Source organism: Bos taurus, chromosome 14 (assembly GCF_002263795.3).
Source record: "Bos taurus isolate L1 Dominette 01449 registration number 42190680 breed Hereford chromosome 14, ARS-UCD2.0, whole genome shotgun sequence".
NCBI lineage: Eukaryota > Metazoa > Chordata > Mammalia > Artiodactyla > Bovidae > Bos > Bos taurus.
Window position 1 is genome coordinate 72,349,900 of NC_037341.1, and position 16,618 is coordinate 72,366,517.

At 40.8% G+C, this 16,618-nt stretch overlaps 1 protein-coding gene across 7 annotated transcripts in view; it reads left to right on the top strand.

Moving 5' to 3' along the window:
- The window catches only part of RUNX1T1 (RUNX1 partner transcriptional co-repressor 1), a 157,463-nt gene that overhangs the window by 48,605 nt on the left and 92,240 nt on the right, over positions 1-16,618 (top strand). The window contains exon 1 of one of the 7 annotated variants that reach the window (XM_059893320.1): positions 92-8,601. The exons of 5 other annotated variants lie outside the window; for them this stretch is intronic. Coding sequence is in view for 1 of the 2 variants with exons in the window: in XM_059893319.1 (XP_059749302.1) it covers positions 9,365-9,386 (22 nt within the window). In the remaining variant the exon portion in view is untranslated. One more of the 7 variants, XM_059893319.1, reaches the window with a different exon arrangement.

Below are 16,618 nucleotides of genomic sequence, written 5' to 3' on the forward strand. Positions count from 1 at the left end.
TGTTCTGTTTTGTGTTCCCCCAGATGTTAACTAGTGGCAGTTTTAATTTGTGGAGTCATTTTAGGTGTCTCTGAGACTTTTCTTCCTGACTGATTTTCATTTGTCTTAGCAGGAGACATTGCTCAGAGAGCTGAATTCTAACCTTTTATGTATTCCAGGATACAGACTCTTCACTGTTTAAAATAATAGACATCTTAAGTGTCATCAGCTCTTCTTGATAAAGCTGCCATTTGCTTTAAGATCTTGATTTCATAGTTCTAAAAATTCCATTCCAGGCTACCCATGAGGTAGGAGACAGAGAGTAAGGAATCAGCAAATGTTTGCTTAATGAATAAGTGAGGATGAGAGGTGGACTGGGATTCACAGGGATCTTAAAGGAAAGAAAGAATGCACAAAGCATGTTAAATATGGGGGGGAGGAAATTAAGTAAATCTTATAAAAATTTTTGGTAAATGGTATTTAATAATCAATAAGGCATTTTCTTTGAACTATGGAAAGATAATAAATTAATTTTTTTGGCCATATATAACTTTCTTGGCAGCTAGCTGCATATTAGTTAAAATTGCATGTGTTATAAATCTGATAATTTATCATGATCATATTTACTAAAAGTATGATACAATATATAGCACTTAAGCACTCTCTGACATAATTACTGAAATTAGAAACAAAGTCCAGGGCTTTTGACAGTTGTAATATTTGGGGAAATTAGTGCTTCCTCTACCTGGGTACTTGCCTGCAGTTTGGGAGGATGGGTGTAAGCCGTCAGGGATCCAGGAGACATAATGAGTAGGATTCTGTGAGCTGAGTTGCTCAGTTGCGACCCCATGGATTGCAGCTCACCAGGCTTCTCTGTCCATGGAATTTTCAGGCAAGAATACAGGAGTGTGGGTTGTCATTTCCTACTCCAGGGGATCTTCTCGACCCTGGGAGGCCTAACAAAAGACAAATATTAAGAAATATTTTCACCTTTTCGGTTGCATGGTAAATTCTATCAGCAGTTTCTTCTGCCAATAATCTCAGATGAGTAGTGGTTGAATAGTCTGATAAGATTTATCATAAAGACTCCAGAGAGATTACTAAAATAATTCATGCAGTGCTTGATACATAATTTTTTAAAAAACATATAACTTCTATAATAGTGGAGCTTTCTTTAAATATCTTTGCCCTCTTATATTTGTTTCTAAATATACATTGAATCCTTTGAAAGGGATAGGAGGGCAGGTTTGAGTCTCAGATACTATCACTTTGGAAGAATATTCTTGCTAATTTAACACATATTTTATGCCTCTGAATTTGTGCCTTTAAAAATTTATAGAAGATCATTGTAGCTTATCCACTGAGTGCCTGTTTTTACACGGATATTGCTGATACTCTGCATGGATTACAGACTTTCCAGGGGTCTTTGGGGCACTTTGAAAATGTGGTATAGAATGATGTAATGAAGTGGTTCTCAAAGTGGGTTTCATGGACCAGCAATATCATTATCACCCAGGAACTTATTGGGAATACCCATTTTCTGTCCCTCTGCAAACTTAATCAGGAACTCTGAGGTAGCCCAGCAATCTGTTTGAACAAGCTCTCAGAGGATTCTGAAGCATATTCAAATTAGACATTTGTAAATCATAACTTTTTGTCTTCTTGGATAGTCCAGAGAAAATATCCATTTGTTTTTTATCATAAAAGTCCCAATGAATGGAAATCAAGGTAATTTATTTGTTTTAAATGATGTACTTTAAAAACAATGCCCAAGAAATAACAAAGAACGTATTTGTTCAGAGCCTTGGGTTTCTAATAGAGTATTTGGATGCCCACACATTACACCTGAATTGAATGAGATAGTTAAAAGAGAAGGTGCGTTTCAAGCCAATTCTGGGATGTTTATTCGTTCTGATAGTTACTTGTAAAGACATGCATCTATTTCATTGCACTCAGGTACCATTTGTGATGCCCTTGCCTTGTTTTGAGGCCAGCTTCTGATCGTTCAGAATTTTGTGAGTTTAGCTTGGTCATCTTTAGAGACTATTTAGGCAGACCTCAATTTCACAATAATATTAGTCATCTAGAAAGTTTAGATATGTCACAGCATTTTATTTTTCTGTGTTGAATGTAAGTAAGGGGTCCGTGGGGTTATGAACGTTCCATCAGTAGTGCCTGGAAAGGATTTGTTTCTTGCATCTCCTGTATCTGCTGCTGTTCTCTTTTCTGCATGGTGCGCCTTCAGTAAGCGCAGTCTGACACGCTTCGTGGCCTTTGCCTCCTGTGATAAAATAGATTGAAATGATTCCTGACACCATCTGGTGAAGAGGAGCAGCCCTGGAGGACTGTGCTTTGAGAGAAAGTAACTGAATGCTAAGAAATGTGGAAGTCTAGGGACACTGGCAAAGGATTTTTTTTTTTTTTAAAGAGCATGAACATTAATACATCTTCTTGAGGTTTGATGGGACATGTACTGCCTACTGTCCCATCTGGTGCTTATGATAGCATGGCATATTAGCATGCTGCAAGTTCATAATGTATTCAGGGGGAGGAAACATCCCTTGCATACCAATTGAGGTATCCTCTCTTCAGAACTGTTTTTGAATTTCAATGATGTTTATATCTTCCAAGCCGTGACTTAACCGAGCATTTCCGCGCGAAGGAATAACATGAGTGAGTGAGGGAGAGAGAGAGAGCGTTTGTGTTCATGGTCTCTCCTATTCCCTCATTAATTTATCTTCCTCCCTTTTTTCTTGATGAATTTATAAGTAGTTATTAATATTAGGTTTTATGACTTTTAATCCTTTCTGTTTTGAAACCACATAATATTTCATTATTATTTCACTTATGGCACTTAAAGCAGTTGCCTTGTGAAATTGTGTAGCTGTCCCCTTGTAGACGGAACACTTTCAAGGGTCAGGCCTGTGTATAATTATGGATGTGTCTCCATGGCACCTAGAGTTTGGTCATTCACTTAAAAAATATCTACTGAGCTCACACTGTGGGTGTGACACTGTTGTAGGTACTGAGTAAGACTAGTGGGTCTTTCCTCTTGGAGCCTTTGTATTTTAGTTGGTAAGAGGCAAACAGTCAACAAAGAAACAGATAACATCTCCAAGATAATGTCGCTTCACTATCTCATTCAATTTAGCTGTAATGTGTGGGCATCCAAATATGCTATTAGGAACCAAGACTCTGATCCAAGGCATTGTTTATCATTTCTTGAGTATTATTTTTAAAGTACATCGTTTAAAACAAACAAATTACCTTGATTTCCATTCACTGGGACCTTCATGATAAAACAAATGGGCATTTTCTCTGGACTACACAAGGAGACAAAAAGTTATGGATGAAAGTGAAAGTCGCTCAGTCGTGTCCGACTCTTTGCGATCCCATAGTCTATACAGTCCATGGAATTCTCCAGGCCAGAGTACTGGAGTTGGTAGCCTTTCCCTTTTCCAGGGTATCTTCCCAACCCAGGGATAGAACCCAGGTCTTCTGCATTGCAGGCAGATTCTTTACCAGCTGAGCCACAAGGGAAGCCCAAGAATACTGGAGTGGGTAGCCTATCCCTTCTCCAGTGGATCTTCCTGACCCAGGAATTGAACCGGGGTCTCCTGCCCTGGTGGCTCAGACGGTAAAGCATCTGTCTACAATGCGGGAGACCTGGGTTCGATCCCTGGGTCAGGAAGATTCCCTGGAGAGGGAAATGGCAACCCACTCCAGTACTCTTGCCTAGAAAATCCCATGGATGGAAGAGCCTGGTGTCCATGGGATCACAAAGAGTCTGACACAACTGAGTGATTCCACTTTCTTTCTTTCTTTCTTCTGCATTGCAGATGGATTCTTTACCACCTGAGCTCTCAGGGAAGCCCCAAGTTATAGATAAGCACAATGAATATCCATGCTAGCTGCAGGGCAGGTGAATGGGGCACTTATTTAGATTGGATTGTCAAGGAAGGCACCTTTAAGGAGGTAACATTTTTGCACAGAGACCTGAAGGATCTGAAGAGTTAGTGGCAGAGGAAGAGAAAGTCCAAAAGTCCTGGGTTAAAATATGATTGGCATTTTCAAAGGTAGATTGAGCCAAGTTCAGGGGTTAGTCCATTGCTAGGCGTTGGAATTTTATTCTTAATGTGTCAGAAGCCATCAAAAGTGACTTAATAGTACCTTTTAAAAGGGTAAATTGAGCTGCTACGTGTCATGTTCTGAGGCACTAAACAACTATCAGAGGAGTGAGATGCGCCGTTAAGTCCATTGAGGCACTTTGTAGCATTGCAATTAGCATGAATTTTAGAATCAGAAGAAACATTTCTTGGATTCTGATCTTGATGTTTGACTCTGAGCAGCTTCTTAGCCTTTTTTAGCTCATGTCTTCTCATCTGTTGAAAGGGAAAGCTAGCACCTAAAATCATGGTATTAATGTGAAAATTAAGTGAGGTAATTCATTTAAAAGAACCAGCATAGGGCCTCGTTCTTAAGAGGAGCCTGCTCTACCATTGACACACACAGATCATAATAAAACACTTGGGATGGTTTCGAGGAATATTGAAACAGTTGGCATCATCTTGTTGGGAATCCTTTTCTGGTACTGTTATCTTCTTAATAAAACACTGTTAACATGTTGCCAGGGTGGCGATGCGCAGCATCTGTGGTCTGTCCCTTTTGGTCTAGAATCATGTACGGAAGGAAACTCAAGGAATTCTGTGGCAAAGTCCATACCCGTGAAACAACCTGGGATTTTTTTTTTTTTAATTTAAAAAAGTTTTATAGGTAACACTCTTATCTCTCTTGTCTCTCCTTTTTTTTTTTTTGAGAAATTTTAACATGAGGAAATCAAATTGCATTCTGGAGAGAAAATGGTGGTTATATCAAGGATATTATAAAAAGAATTTTAATTCATAAAGCAGTAACGGTTTATTAACTGCATAGTTGTTAGATATAAACCTTTTGAAAGGAATTTCTAGTGCACACAAATGGTGAAAATTAGGAGCTCCATAGTTTTTGCATGCATGAAAAACTTAATTGCAAGAAGCAATTCTGTGACAATTTTCATTTAGCCTGTGAGGCAGTGTTAAGATTTTCAAACTTTCTGCAGAAGAAATTGTGGGGTTGGGGGTAACAAGATGTTGCTTATGGCTGAATGTCTACAGAGAGTTCCAAGTTACCGTTGTCTTGGGTATAATTTTATCAGATATATAGATTAGTTGAGTTATTCTTTAAACTTGCTACCCACTTTTGCAATTATATATGTATTTCTGGCTAGAGATTCTCCACTCCTCAATCTGTAGATTTTTTTTTTTTTTTTTTAACTATCCATCCTCCTCCACCCAACATCAGGAAAACAAATAATGCGTAAGGAATGTGGAGGGGGAGGTAGCGTGGTAATTCAGGCAAGTTTCGTCAGCACTTAACCAGATTCTTGGAATGTTTTTTGATGTCCGACAGAACTGTACAGAGCTGTTGACAGCTGCATGTTGTGTGAGAGGAGTCACAAGTATTGCTGCTGTGTTCTGGTTGGAGTGTGAGAAGGAAGGAGGGAAGGTAGAAGAACTGAAGAAGTTTCGGGAGGTGGAATCACAGTTCTGAAGGAGGCAGCTGGCTGTTGGCTCCTAAGACAGATCCTTTTCCTTCCTTAAGCCCCAGTTGCATTCTTAACAGCCGCATCTTTCAAAAGTGATGGGGTCTGCACGCCTCCAGGAAAATTCAGAGGGGATCGTTTCCTCACTGAGAAATAGCCTTACAGAAACCGTGTAGGCCATCCGGAATATTGTCTGTTCAGCACCCCATGCGCATCCTCCTTCCGCTCTGGAGGATGCCATGAATACAGATACTCGCGTGGTGATTGTTTTCCTCCAGAAAGAGAGGACAAAGAAAAGCTGGCTGGTCAGGTGAGATAGGCGGACACATTATCAAGTGTTGGGTCTAGCAGCCAGGAGCCCGACACGCAGAAGCTGCGTGGGGCAGCGTCCGCTCTGACCTGGGTCCCATGCCCCTCCTTTCAGTTTGTTTGGCTTACAAGATACAATTTCACAAACGATACTCCTGAATGTCTCTTTTGTGGACTAAGAGCATTATCTTGGGTAATGGGATAATCACCCAGTTTGTGATTATTTCCATTTACTTCGCAAGGGTGGCCTTTGTTTTTGACCAGTTTCTATCACATATAGTTTATTTCTAATGGAAACAGCGCACCTCAAAACTTGTTTTTCTATACAATGGATTAAAGACAATCTCTTTAACAAGTGGTGCTGGGAAAACTGGTCAACCACTTGTAAAAGAATGAAACTAGAACACTTTCTAACACCATACACAAAAATAAACTCAAAATGGATTAAAGATCTAAACGTAAGACCAGAAACTATAAAACTCCTAGAGGAGAACATAGGCAAAACACTCTCCGACATACATCACAGCAGGATCCTCTATGACCCACCTCCCAGAATATCAGAAATAAGAGCAAAAATAAACAAAATGGGACCTAATTAACCTTAAAAGCTTCTACACATCAAAGGAAACTATCAGCAAGGTGAAAAGACAGCCTTCAGAATGGGAGAAAATAATAGCAAATGAAGCAACTGACAAACAACTAATCTCATATATATACAAGCAACTCCTACAGCTCAACTCCAGAAAAATAAATGACCCAATCAAAAAATGGGCCAAAGAACTAAACAGACATTTCTCCAAAGAAGACATACAGATGGCTAACAAACACATGAAAAGATGCTCAACATCACTCATTATCAGAGAAATGCAAATCAAGACCACTATGAGGTACCATTTCACACCAGTCAGAATGGCTTCGATCCAAAAGTCTACAAATAATAAATGTTGGAGAGGGTGTGGAGGAAAGGGAACCCTCTTACACTGTTGGTGGGAATGCAAACTAGTACAGCCACTCTGGAGAACAGTGTGGAGATTCCTTAAAAAACTGGAAATAGAACTGCCTTATGATCCAGCAATCCCACTGCTGGGCATACACACTGAGGAAACCAGAAGGGAAAGAGACATGTGTACCCCAATGTTCATCGCAGCACTGTTTATAATAGCCAGGACATGGAAGCAACCTAGATGTCCATCAGCAGATGAATGGATAAGAAAGCTGTGGTACATATACACAATGGAGTATTACTCAGCCATTAAAAAGAATACATTTGAATCAGTTCTAATGAGGTGGATGAAACTGGAGCCTATTATACAGAGCGAAATAAGCCAGAAGGAAAAACACCAATACAGTATACTAACGCATATATATGGAATTTAGAAAGATGGTAACAATAACCCTGTGTACGAGACAGCAAAAGTGACGCTGATGTATGGAACAGTCTTATGGACTCTGTGGGAGAGGGAGAGGGTGGGAAGATTTGGGAGAATGGCATTGAAACATGTAAAATATCATGTATGAAACGAGAAGCCAGTCCAGGTTCAATGCACGATACTGGATGCTTGGGGCTGGTGCACTGGGACGACCTGGAGGGATGGTATGGGGAGGGAGGAGGGAGGAGGGTTCAGGAGGGGGAGCACATGTATACCTGTGATGGATTCATTTTGATGTTTGGCAAAACTAATACAATTATGTAAAGTTTAAAAATAAAATAAAATTTAAAAAAAAGAAAGAAAGAAAAAAAAATATCTGCAGAGAAGACAAAAAAAAAAAACAAAACTTGTTTTTCTAAAGCATATTTAAAGATACTCCACACTGTCTCCTTGGGTAAAATGAGCATTTCACTCTCAATAGACCAGGCTGGGTGTCATATCTGTGCTTTCTTCTGTCTGTGGGTCCGTCTGTCTTTCTCTTTCTTCCTCCCTCCCTCCTTCTCTTCTTCCACAACATACTTTACAGAGCCTCTAGTATTTCTAGGCATTTGACTCAGAACAAGCTTTAGTCATGCTAAAGTCATGTTGCAGAGACAGTCTCTTAATAAGGATTTACTACACTTTCCCCCAAGTTTAAGAATGAAGGAAGGGCAGGCCCTTGGCGTCATTCAAGGGCACCTTATATGTTTTTGACAAAATCAGAATTTCTTAAAGATCCAAAAAAAGATATATTGAATGTTTCATTTAAGCAATCAATATGTTATAATTAATTGTAAATGTTTGCATTTCAAGTTACTTGTTTATTAAAAAGGTATCAGTTGAGCTGGTTCACTTGGTGAGCTAAACATTTGGCAACAGACGTAACCAAACACATACTGACCCTTGCTCTGTTTCTGTTCTGTTGTAAACTTCTGCATACAGGCAGGTGTGTAGCAGATGTTGGAGGAAGTGTGTGACTAGATAACGTGGGTGTGGCATCCTTTGCCCTAGTATAACCGCTGAGGCAGTTTTGGAACAAATTGTTTGAAGTCAAGAACGCTTGTCTGTTTTTTCTGTTTTACCCATAGGAGCCTAGCACAGTGTTTTTTGTACCTAATATGGGTGATCAGTGTTTCATACAAATACCCTGTAACTCATTATAACAGTTCTGTGATTGATGCATTCATTTAATCGGCCGTGCTGCAAGTATCCATTGAGCTCTTAATATCTGCTGCACTGTTTTCTAGCCACTGGGGAAGAGTCCGTGAATAAAGCAGATTCAGTTCCCTACCCTCGTGGAACCTACAGTCCAGTGTATGTGAGGTAGGTGTGGGGGGTCAGCGGACAAGAGTAGGCAATAAATGATAAACATAAAACACAGGTGAATTCTGTAGTATGTTCAAGGGTGATAATTATGGGGAAAATCGGGCAGGATAAAAAAGATTCTTAGGACTGTTAGCTTGCCATTTTAATTTGGGTGTTTGAAATGGGCCTCTTTGAAATGGACTTTTGAACAGAGATTTTACGTGGCTGTATGAGGGGGCAATGGAGAAGGCGATGGCACCCCACTCCAGTACTCTTACCTGGAGAATCCCATGGACGGAGGAGCATGGTGGGCTACAGTCCATGGGGTCTCGAAGAGTCGGACACGACTGAGCGACTTCACTTTCACTTTTCACTTTCATGTATTGGAGAAGAAAATGGCAACCCACTCCAATATTCTTACCTGGAGAATCCCAGGGATGGAGGAGCCTGATTGGCTGCCATCTATGGGGTCGCACAGAGTCGGACACAACTGAAGTGACTTAGCAGCAGCAGTAGCATGAGGGGGCAGCAGAAAGGCAGAGAGGTGGAAAGGCTGGAGTGTGACCTGGGTCATTTCAGGGAGAGCAAGGAGGCTACTTTGGCTTGGTTGGATCTGGGTGGGCATGGATGAGCCCTGGGACGTGGGACTCAGAGAGGTGGCCGGGAGAGTGAAGGGGATACCATTATTTCTTTAGGCCGTTGAAGACTTCTGTCTGACTCGTTGGGCACCCACCCCAGGTGACCTCTGCCCAGCACTTCTGCACGATGCCATAACATAATAATGTCTCAATCTGAGGTCCTCAGTGAGTTTCATGGATATTCCTATTATTGATTATTCTGTGTATGCATCATAGAGATTATTTTGCTATCCTTGATATTCAATCCAGTTTGGTTTCCTGTTCTTTGTATTACAAGGTGATTGCCTAAATCTAAGCCCCGCTCTACAGAGTGCTAGTCAAGGCTGCATGTTCTGCCTTCTTTGCGTCCTAACCACTGTCCTCTAGTACTTTTAAACCCATTTTGGGAATGACGTGCTGACGGACAGGCATTTGCCAAAGGTAAATGCACAGTGGAGCAGGAATAATATTAAAAATCTTTGTTTCAAAAATGTATTTGTATAAAGGGAAATTATTTGTTCCTCTTATTATAAGCTTCCTTGATGGCTCGGTGGGTAAAGAATCTACCTGCAATGCAGGAGACGCAGGAGATGTGGGTTCGATCCCTGGGTTGAGAAGATCCCGTGGAGGAGAGAATGGCAACCCACTCCAGTATTCTTGCCTGAAAAGTCCCATGGACAGTGTAACCTGGTGGGCTACAATCTGAAGGGTCACAAAGAATCGAACACGACTGAGTGACTAAGCACACACACTCCCCTTATTATAAGCTGTGATTTTGAATCTCCTTCCACATTTCTCTTTAAAAAATTTTTTTTTTTTAATTTTTGGCCACATTACACAACATGTGATATCTTGGTTCCCTGACCAGGGATCGAACCTGTGTCATTGGTAGCGAAAGTGTAGAGTCCTAACCACTGGCCACCAGGGAATTCCTTTCTTCTTTTTTATTTTCTTATTTGCTTTCTTCTTTTTTTAAAAAAAAAAATTAGTAGTGCCCACGTTGAGGTGATGGCATCCTAGAAATGAGTTACACAAGTATGAATTACCCTGGCAACATCTATTAGCATATGAAAAGTCAACTGTGCAGTAAATCTGATTTCTTCCTTTTATGAAGGCAGAGACAATCTGGAATGATACATGAATAGAAATAAGGTATTGATGAGATATTTGTGTCATCTGAGATATGACAAGCCACGGACAAAAAACTTGCTGTGTGGCAATAACGTTAGTTTAATTTTCTGAATAATTTCCTTGGACCCACTTAAAATTTCTGACTTCCAGGAGGTTGTTGCCCCTCTTAAAGTTGCTGAGTTGTAGTTGCTTCATAGGCGTCATCTTGAAGTGTAACTGAATTTCAGTGCCTGCACGTTTAGAGAGGATTCGTTTTGATATAAAAAGTCTTTAGCTGCTTAGCTGGTAACTCTGGGAGGGACTTGTGCAGAGCACTGCAGGGGGATCAGAGAGAGGACATAGTCCTAGCACTGAAGGAAGTTGAAGTCTCTCTAACAGGGGCTGTGAAGTTGAAATAGTGGTTGCCATGGAGATTGAGAGGCAGGAAAGTGGAGATTATGGGAAGAAATTGCAAGAGTCAGCGAGGGCCCAGATCATCATGGAAAGAATTTAAATGCACCAAGGAGTTAGACTCTATGGAGTAGGAGTTCATTGAATGTCTGTTGTTATTTGGGAGAAAGGGAAGGGATGGAATCAAGAATGCTGCTGGCATTTTTGAGTCTGGGTTACTGGCAGGAAGGCCATGCCATGGTGGAAATAAGAAAGTCAGGAAGAAGAAGTGGTTTTGTGAAAAAAAGTGCTCTTACTTATCTGTTGAGTTTGAGATTCTTTAATAATAAGAAGCCATTTTGCAGATAGTTGTAAATGTGGGAGTGTAGCTTGGGTTAGGAGTTAAGTCCTGAGATACAAATTGAAGTGAAAAAACTTAAATTGTATGTGACTTACAAAGTGTAGACAATTTTGAGAAAATGGAAAATACTGAATTAATGTGTTATCAAAGCTTCGAAATTGTATTATGGTTTGCTGTGACTAGGCATACAGTCCAGTTTTGAAGTTAACTTTTATATTCTTTCATTTGTATTTTATACCTTTATTTTTCATGTTTTTGAAATAGCATTTCTGTTTCCTTTAGTTATCACCAGAGCTCTGCTTACATCTCATAATTATGAATACCCTATCTAGGCCCCACGTTTCCCTACTTCCTGTTGCTTGTATCCTGTGTAGTTTCCTTACTGTGAAATTCATTGACTCTTGAGTATCTTTGCTTGAACCAACGTGGCTTCTGGGTGGAGGGTAAGCACAGTGCTGAAGAGCTTGGGTTTTGCAGTCAAACCAAACTGGGTGTGTTTCCCCACCTGCTCTGCTCGTCCTGTGTGCTTTGGTTTTGCTCGTCTGGTTCCCTTGAGTATTAAACGAAATCACGAAAGGGTTTCCAGCATTCGTTGCGCCCATCCACTCCTGCCCAGTAAGTGACTGCTCAAGTAGTAGTAGTGATGATATGAGGGTGGTAATGATACGTCCTCTGTCTAAACCTCATGGGATGTATCCAGAGCCTGCAGACGTGGGTACAGGAACTACAGTGGGGTCCTTTCAGGGCACATGAGTTTGCTGGTTACTCGGACCACCTCTGCACAGTCCTCATTTCATCATCTCTTGAAAAGAGGGATCAGGACCCTGACTCACCCCCTCTTGGTCCCGTTCAGCCCTTGCTTTCATGGTTGCTGCTCCTGGTGTGGCCTTGACTTCTTCCCAGCTGCCTTTCTGTGAGATCTTGTAGAACTCACATTGGTTTTCTCATTCACGAAATATGAATTCAGCCTTCCATCAGTTCCAGCCTGTTTATTCAGAGTAAATTGATTTTGACCTTTCTATCCCACTGCTTCTCTTTTGTCCCTATCGCTGCTAATTAATTTCTGCACAAGAGAATGGGCAAGAGCAGTGATAAAACATAAAATTAAAGTTAGTTAATTTGGGCTCATGAGCATTTTGGAGAGCAGGCAGAGAAACTATGTTATTTACTATAAGCTTTGTCTTGAGTTCTCATTTATTTATTTATGCCATTCCTGACGCCTGTTACCATGGATAGTAAGAACTGACAGTTCTTATCTGTCTGTTAAGTTAAGCATTATCTGATAAAGAATTTAGGAATTTGGGGATAAATTCAACTGAAGATATTATAATTTTTAGTATCATTTCCCCCAAATTCTAAAGAAAATATGACTGAAAAATTTCAAATATGTCTTTAATACAGTATCTTATATGTCTGCTACTGTAAAAAAATAGTTATGCTGCTTTTTATTTTATTTCACTTAACAGTTTTATTATGTGTTTATTCAATTTTATGAGATGATACTGTTTCTTACAGTTTTATGACAGCCTGCTGGAACCCAGTTTTTTGTTTCTTTGTTTTTTTCTTTTAGTAGATTTTCCTTACTTGCTAATGCTGGGGCTCAGAGAGGAAACAGACTCAAGTGTTTCTTTTTTAGGAAAGGATTTCACAAACTTGGTTTGGAGATTTTTCAGGATATTTTATTTACTCTTGGATAATGGATGTCAATTTTCTTAAAATTATTTTCAATTGAATAAATTTAACTTTTTAAGGAAACTTTCTGGGAAAGAAGAGGTGGGATGCTCTAATCAGATAAGCTAGCAAACAGATCTGAGAAATTTGTGTGGATTAAAATTCTTCCTCAATAACAGTCCTCTGTACTCACTTTTCGTTTTTTATGACACTTAAGAAATATGTCTTCTAGTGAAAGAAAAATGAGAAATGAGAGAGATTGTGATATGAGAGAATTCTCTGGATGTGAATAGTTAGGGACACGAGGAGAAAGGAATAAGACAGAACTCACAATTTGAATGGAAATATAATTGTTTGCTAAATCTTCTGTTTGTAACTCACATGCTAAATCCGAGGGTGTAGCCTTAGACAGTAAAATAAATAGGGCATAGTCTTCCCATGAGAATTCTGTGTTTGTTTCAGCAGCAGGTGCTCATCTTTTCCCTTCATGTGAGTGCACCAGTCGGTCTCTGGTTCTGAGTATTGCAGTTAATAGCTGCCACTTATTTAGTGTTTGAATATGTTCTAGGCATTGCATAAGTGCTTCTCTTTCATATTTACTCATTTAATCCTCAAAGTCACCTATTGAGGCAGTTGGTAGGATCACCAAAAATCTTAAGGTGAAGAAATAAAGATTCAAAGATCGAGGAGTTTGCCCAGTTAGGAGGTGCATCTAGGTTTCCATTCAAGCCCTAGTTTCCATCCAGCCCACGCTCCCAGTTACCTGTCTGCACTCTGCCCAGCGTGTCATCACCATAGCACAGGCAGCGGGCGCCTTCCCTTTGTGTGTGCCGAAACCATAGAATTTTTACAGCTCAAAGAAACCTTAAAGAACATCACCTGTATCTTACAGGAAAAAATGCACATTGGGCTCAAAGTTCTAAACAATCTTTTATTCATCCAGCCAGTTGGCCAGCAAGTATTTACTGAGCATTTACTATGTGTCAAGCAATAAATCAGCCAGACATGTCCCATGCCTTCCTAGAACCCTGCTGGCCTTGATCTGTGTATTGCATGTGTGTGCTCAATCGCTGAGTCGTGTCCGACTCTTTGCAGCCGCAGTGGACTGTAGCCCACCAGGCTTCTCCATCCATGGAATTCTCCAGACAAGAATACGAGAGTGGGTTGCCATTTCCTTCTCCAGGAGATCTTCCCAACCCAGGGATTGAACCTGTGTGTCCTGCATTGACAGGTGGATTCTTTATCACTTGAGCCACCTGGGAAGCCCGTTTGTGTATTTGGGCTATATACTAGTTAAAAGCATAGACCCTGAAATCACACCCCTTGCCTCTGAACCCTGTTTACTAGCTACAGGACAGTGGGCAAATAGATGAATCTTTTTAAGGCTCAGTTTTCCATCTGTAAAATGGTAATACTAAAACACCCAAGCACTGGCCTATTGTGAAGATTAAATGAGTTAAAATGAGTAAAGCATTAAAAAGGTATCTGACACTTGGTAAATGCTCAGTAAATATAATTGCTATTAAGATATTTTGATAGTATTTATAATAGTAGTGATATTTCATCACAGAAACCCACAGAGCTATTTACAATAAGATGTGTGTTGTGTTATGACACAGGATGGAGCAGAGGGCTTTGGAGTGCAGAGAGCCAGACCTCTTAACTCCCAGTTGGTTCAGGGCAGGGTCTAATGTACAACAAATGCTATTTTCTTTCTCACCCTTCTTTGTTTTCCTTTTTTTTAAACTTGATAACTTTCTTTACTTTGTGGTCCAGAATCCTAGTGTTTTTTACTTACAGCAGTTTGCCAGCAAATATTTATTCAGAACCAGTTTCTAAGCATGTACTTACTGGGCTCTCTGCAGAATGCTGGGGTAATAATCAATAGGATGTAGGCTGAGCCTTCTAAGAAATGTATGTGCCTGTGGGCAGAGTATACACATATGGACACAGACTTGCAAGCACAATAACTGTAATGGATGATGCTAAGTTCTGTAATAAATATATGCAAATTAGAGACTAGAGAAGGGAGTGGTCAACTGTCTCTAATCTGAATGTGGAACAAGGGCAAAGAGGAAAGCCTTCGTGGAAGAGGTGGCATTTTCTCTGTGCCTTGAAGGATCACAAGCTTCTTGTTGCCAGATGACATTTTAAAAACAGGAAAGAACCTCAAACAGGAATACTAAGGCATGAACCAGCATGGCTAGCGCTGACAGCAGGAGAAAGTATCAGAAGTAGATATTTGTCTTGTAGGTTGGAGTGGCGGAAAGAAAGTAACTAGATGCTTTTAAGCAGAAGGACTGTATTGTTGGGTTGGATGCTGACATCAAAGGTGAATTGAAGAAGATGAAATCTGCAGTCCGCTTGGTGAGACAGGGTGATGACTGGCTGTAGAATCAGTGAGGAAGCGGAGGAGGCTGGGAGCAGCAGGCTTTAGCGGTACTAACTAGAGAGAACCAAAGGGCTCTAGTGCGCTGGATGTGGAGCCAGGACTGGGGAGTAGTCGTCGTTATCGAGGATGACTCAGAATTCTTATTTGGGCAATGGGTTGCCATCAATCAGAATGGTGAAAAATTCATCAAGAGAGGACAGTGACTTCACTTTGAAGCTTTAACTTTCAGGTTTATCTGTTAAATGACTGCTGAGATATTCCACGAGGAGCTAAATCATAGGTTTGCTGAGTAAAGATGTGTACACTGGATGTCTTGATTTGAAACCAATGGTGATAGCTAAAACCTTTGGAATGACTCACTCAGGAGGAAAATGTGCAGTGTGAAGAGAAGAAAGCCTTGAAAAGAACACCAGTGACCTCCAGGGCGTCTGCAAGTTGGGTCTCATTAAAATCAGGAGGCGAAGACTTTCACAGAGGGAGTGGTCGGCAGTGTGCAATGCTGCAGAGGGTCCGGTAGTTAATTGAGAGGGGCCAACATGACCTTTCGGATATGGCCATCTAGAAGAAAATCCTTGCCAGTAAACCTCTGTCCCTTTGTTGGAGCATGTTTGTGTTGAGTTGCAAAGTGGATCAAAGAGATGACATAGATGGAGCCACTGAGGTCTCCCTTCAGAAGCTGTCGGTGGGAGGATGGAGGGAACACCATCTTCATGGAGAAAGGGGTTTGTTTGTTCTTGGAGTGGGGGATCTGAGCCTGCCCAGGTTCTAGGAAAGAAAGACTAGAGAGAGATAGTTGAGGAGACAGTGGAATGACTGGTAGAGTGAAGCCTTCAGAGACGGAAGCTGCCTCTTCTGAGACTTAAGACTCAGGTGAAGATAAGCAGAAGTTCTGAGGGTGAGATTTAAAGGGCTTTATGCCTGAGAGTGCCTTGGACTGCCAGGAGATCCAACCAGTTCATCCTAAAGGAAATCAGTCCTGAATTTCATTGGAAGGACTGATGCTGAAGCTGAAACTTCAATATTTTGGCCACCTGATGTGAAGAACTGACTCATTGGAAAAGACCCTGATGCTGGGAAAGATTGAAGGCAGGAGGAGAAGGGGACGACAGAGAATAAGATGGTTGGATGGCATCACCAATTCAATGGACATGGGTTTGGGTGGACTCTGGGAGTTGGTGATGGACAGGGAGGTCTGGCATGCTGCAGTCCATGGGGTCACAAAGAGTCGGACACGACTGAGCGACTGAACTGAACTGATGCTTGATAACCTCAGTTTATTTGCTTAAATAGGACATGAAGTTATCAGAATTTGGCTGGAGGATTGAGGCAAGTCAAATGATGTCTTCAAGATTAAGTAATGCACCCTCATTTTTTACTCTGTCTTTCTTGCCTCATCTTGTCTGGGGCCCTAGCAGGCTGGACGTGCTTGGGCTCATTTAATCTGGAATTTGTTTGTTTCTTCCTTTTCTCTGTCCTGTTCAGCCTTTCCTCTTC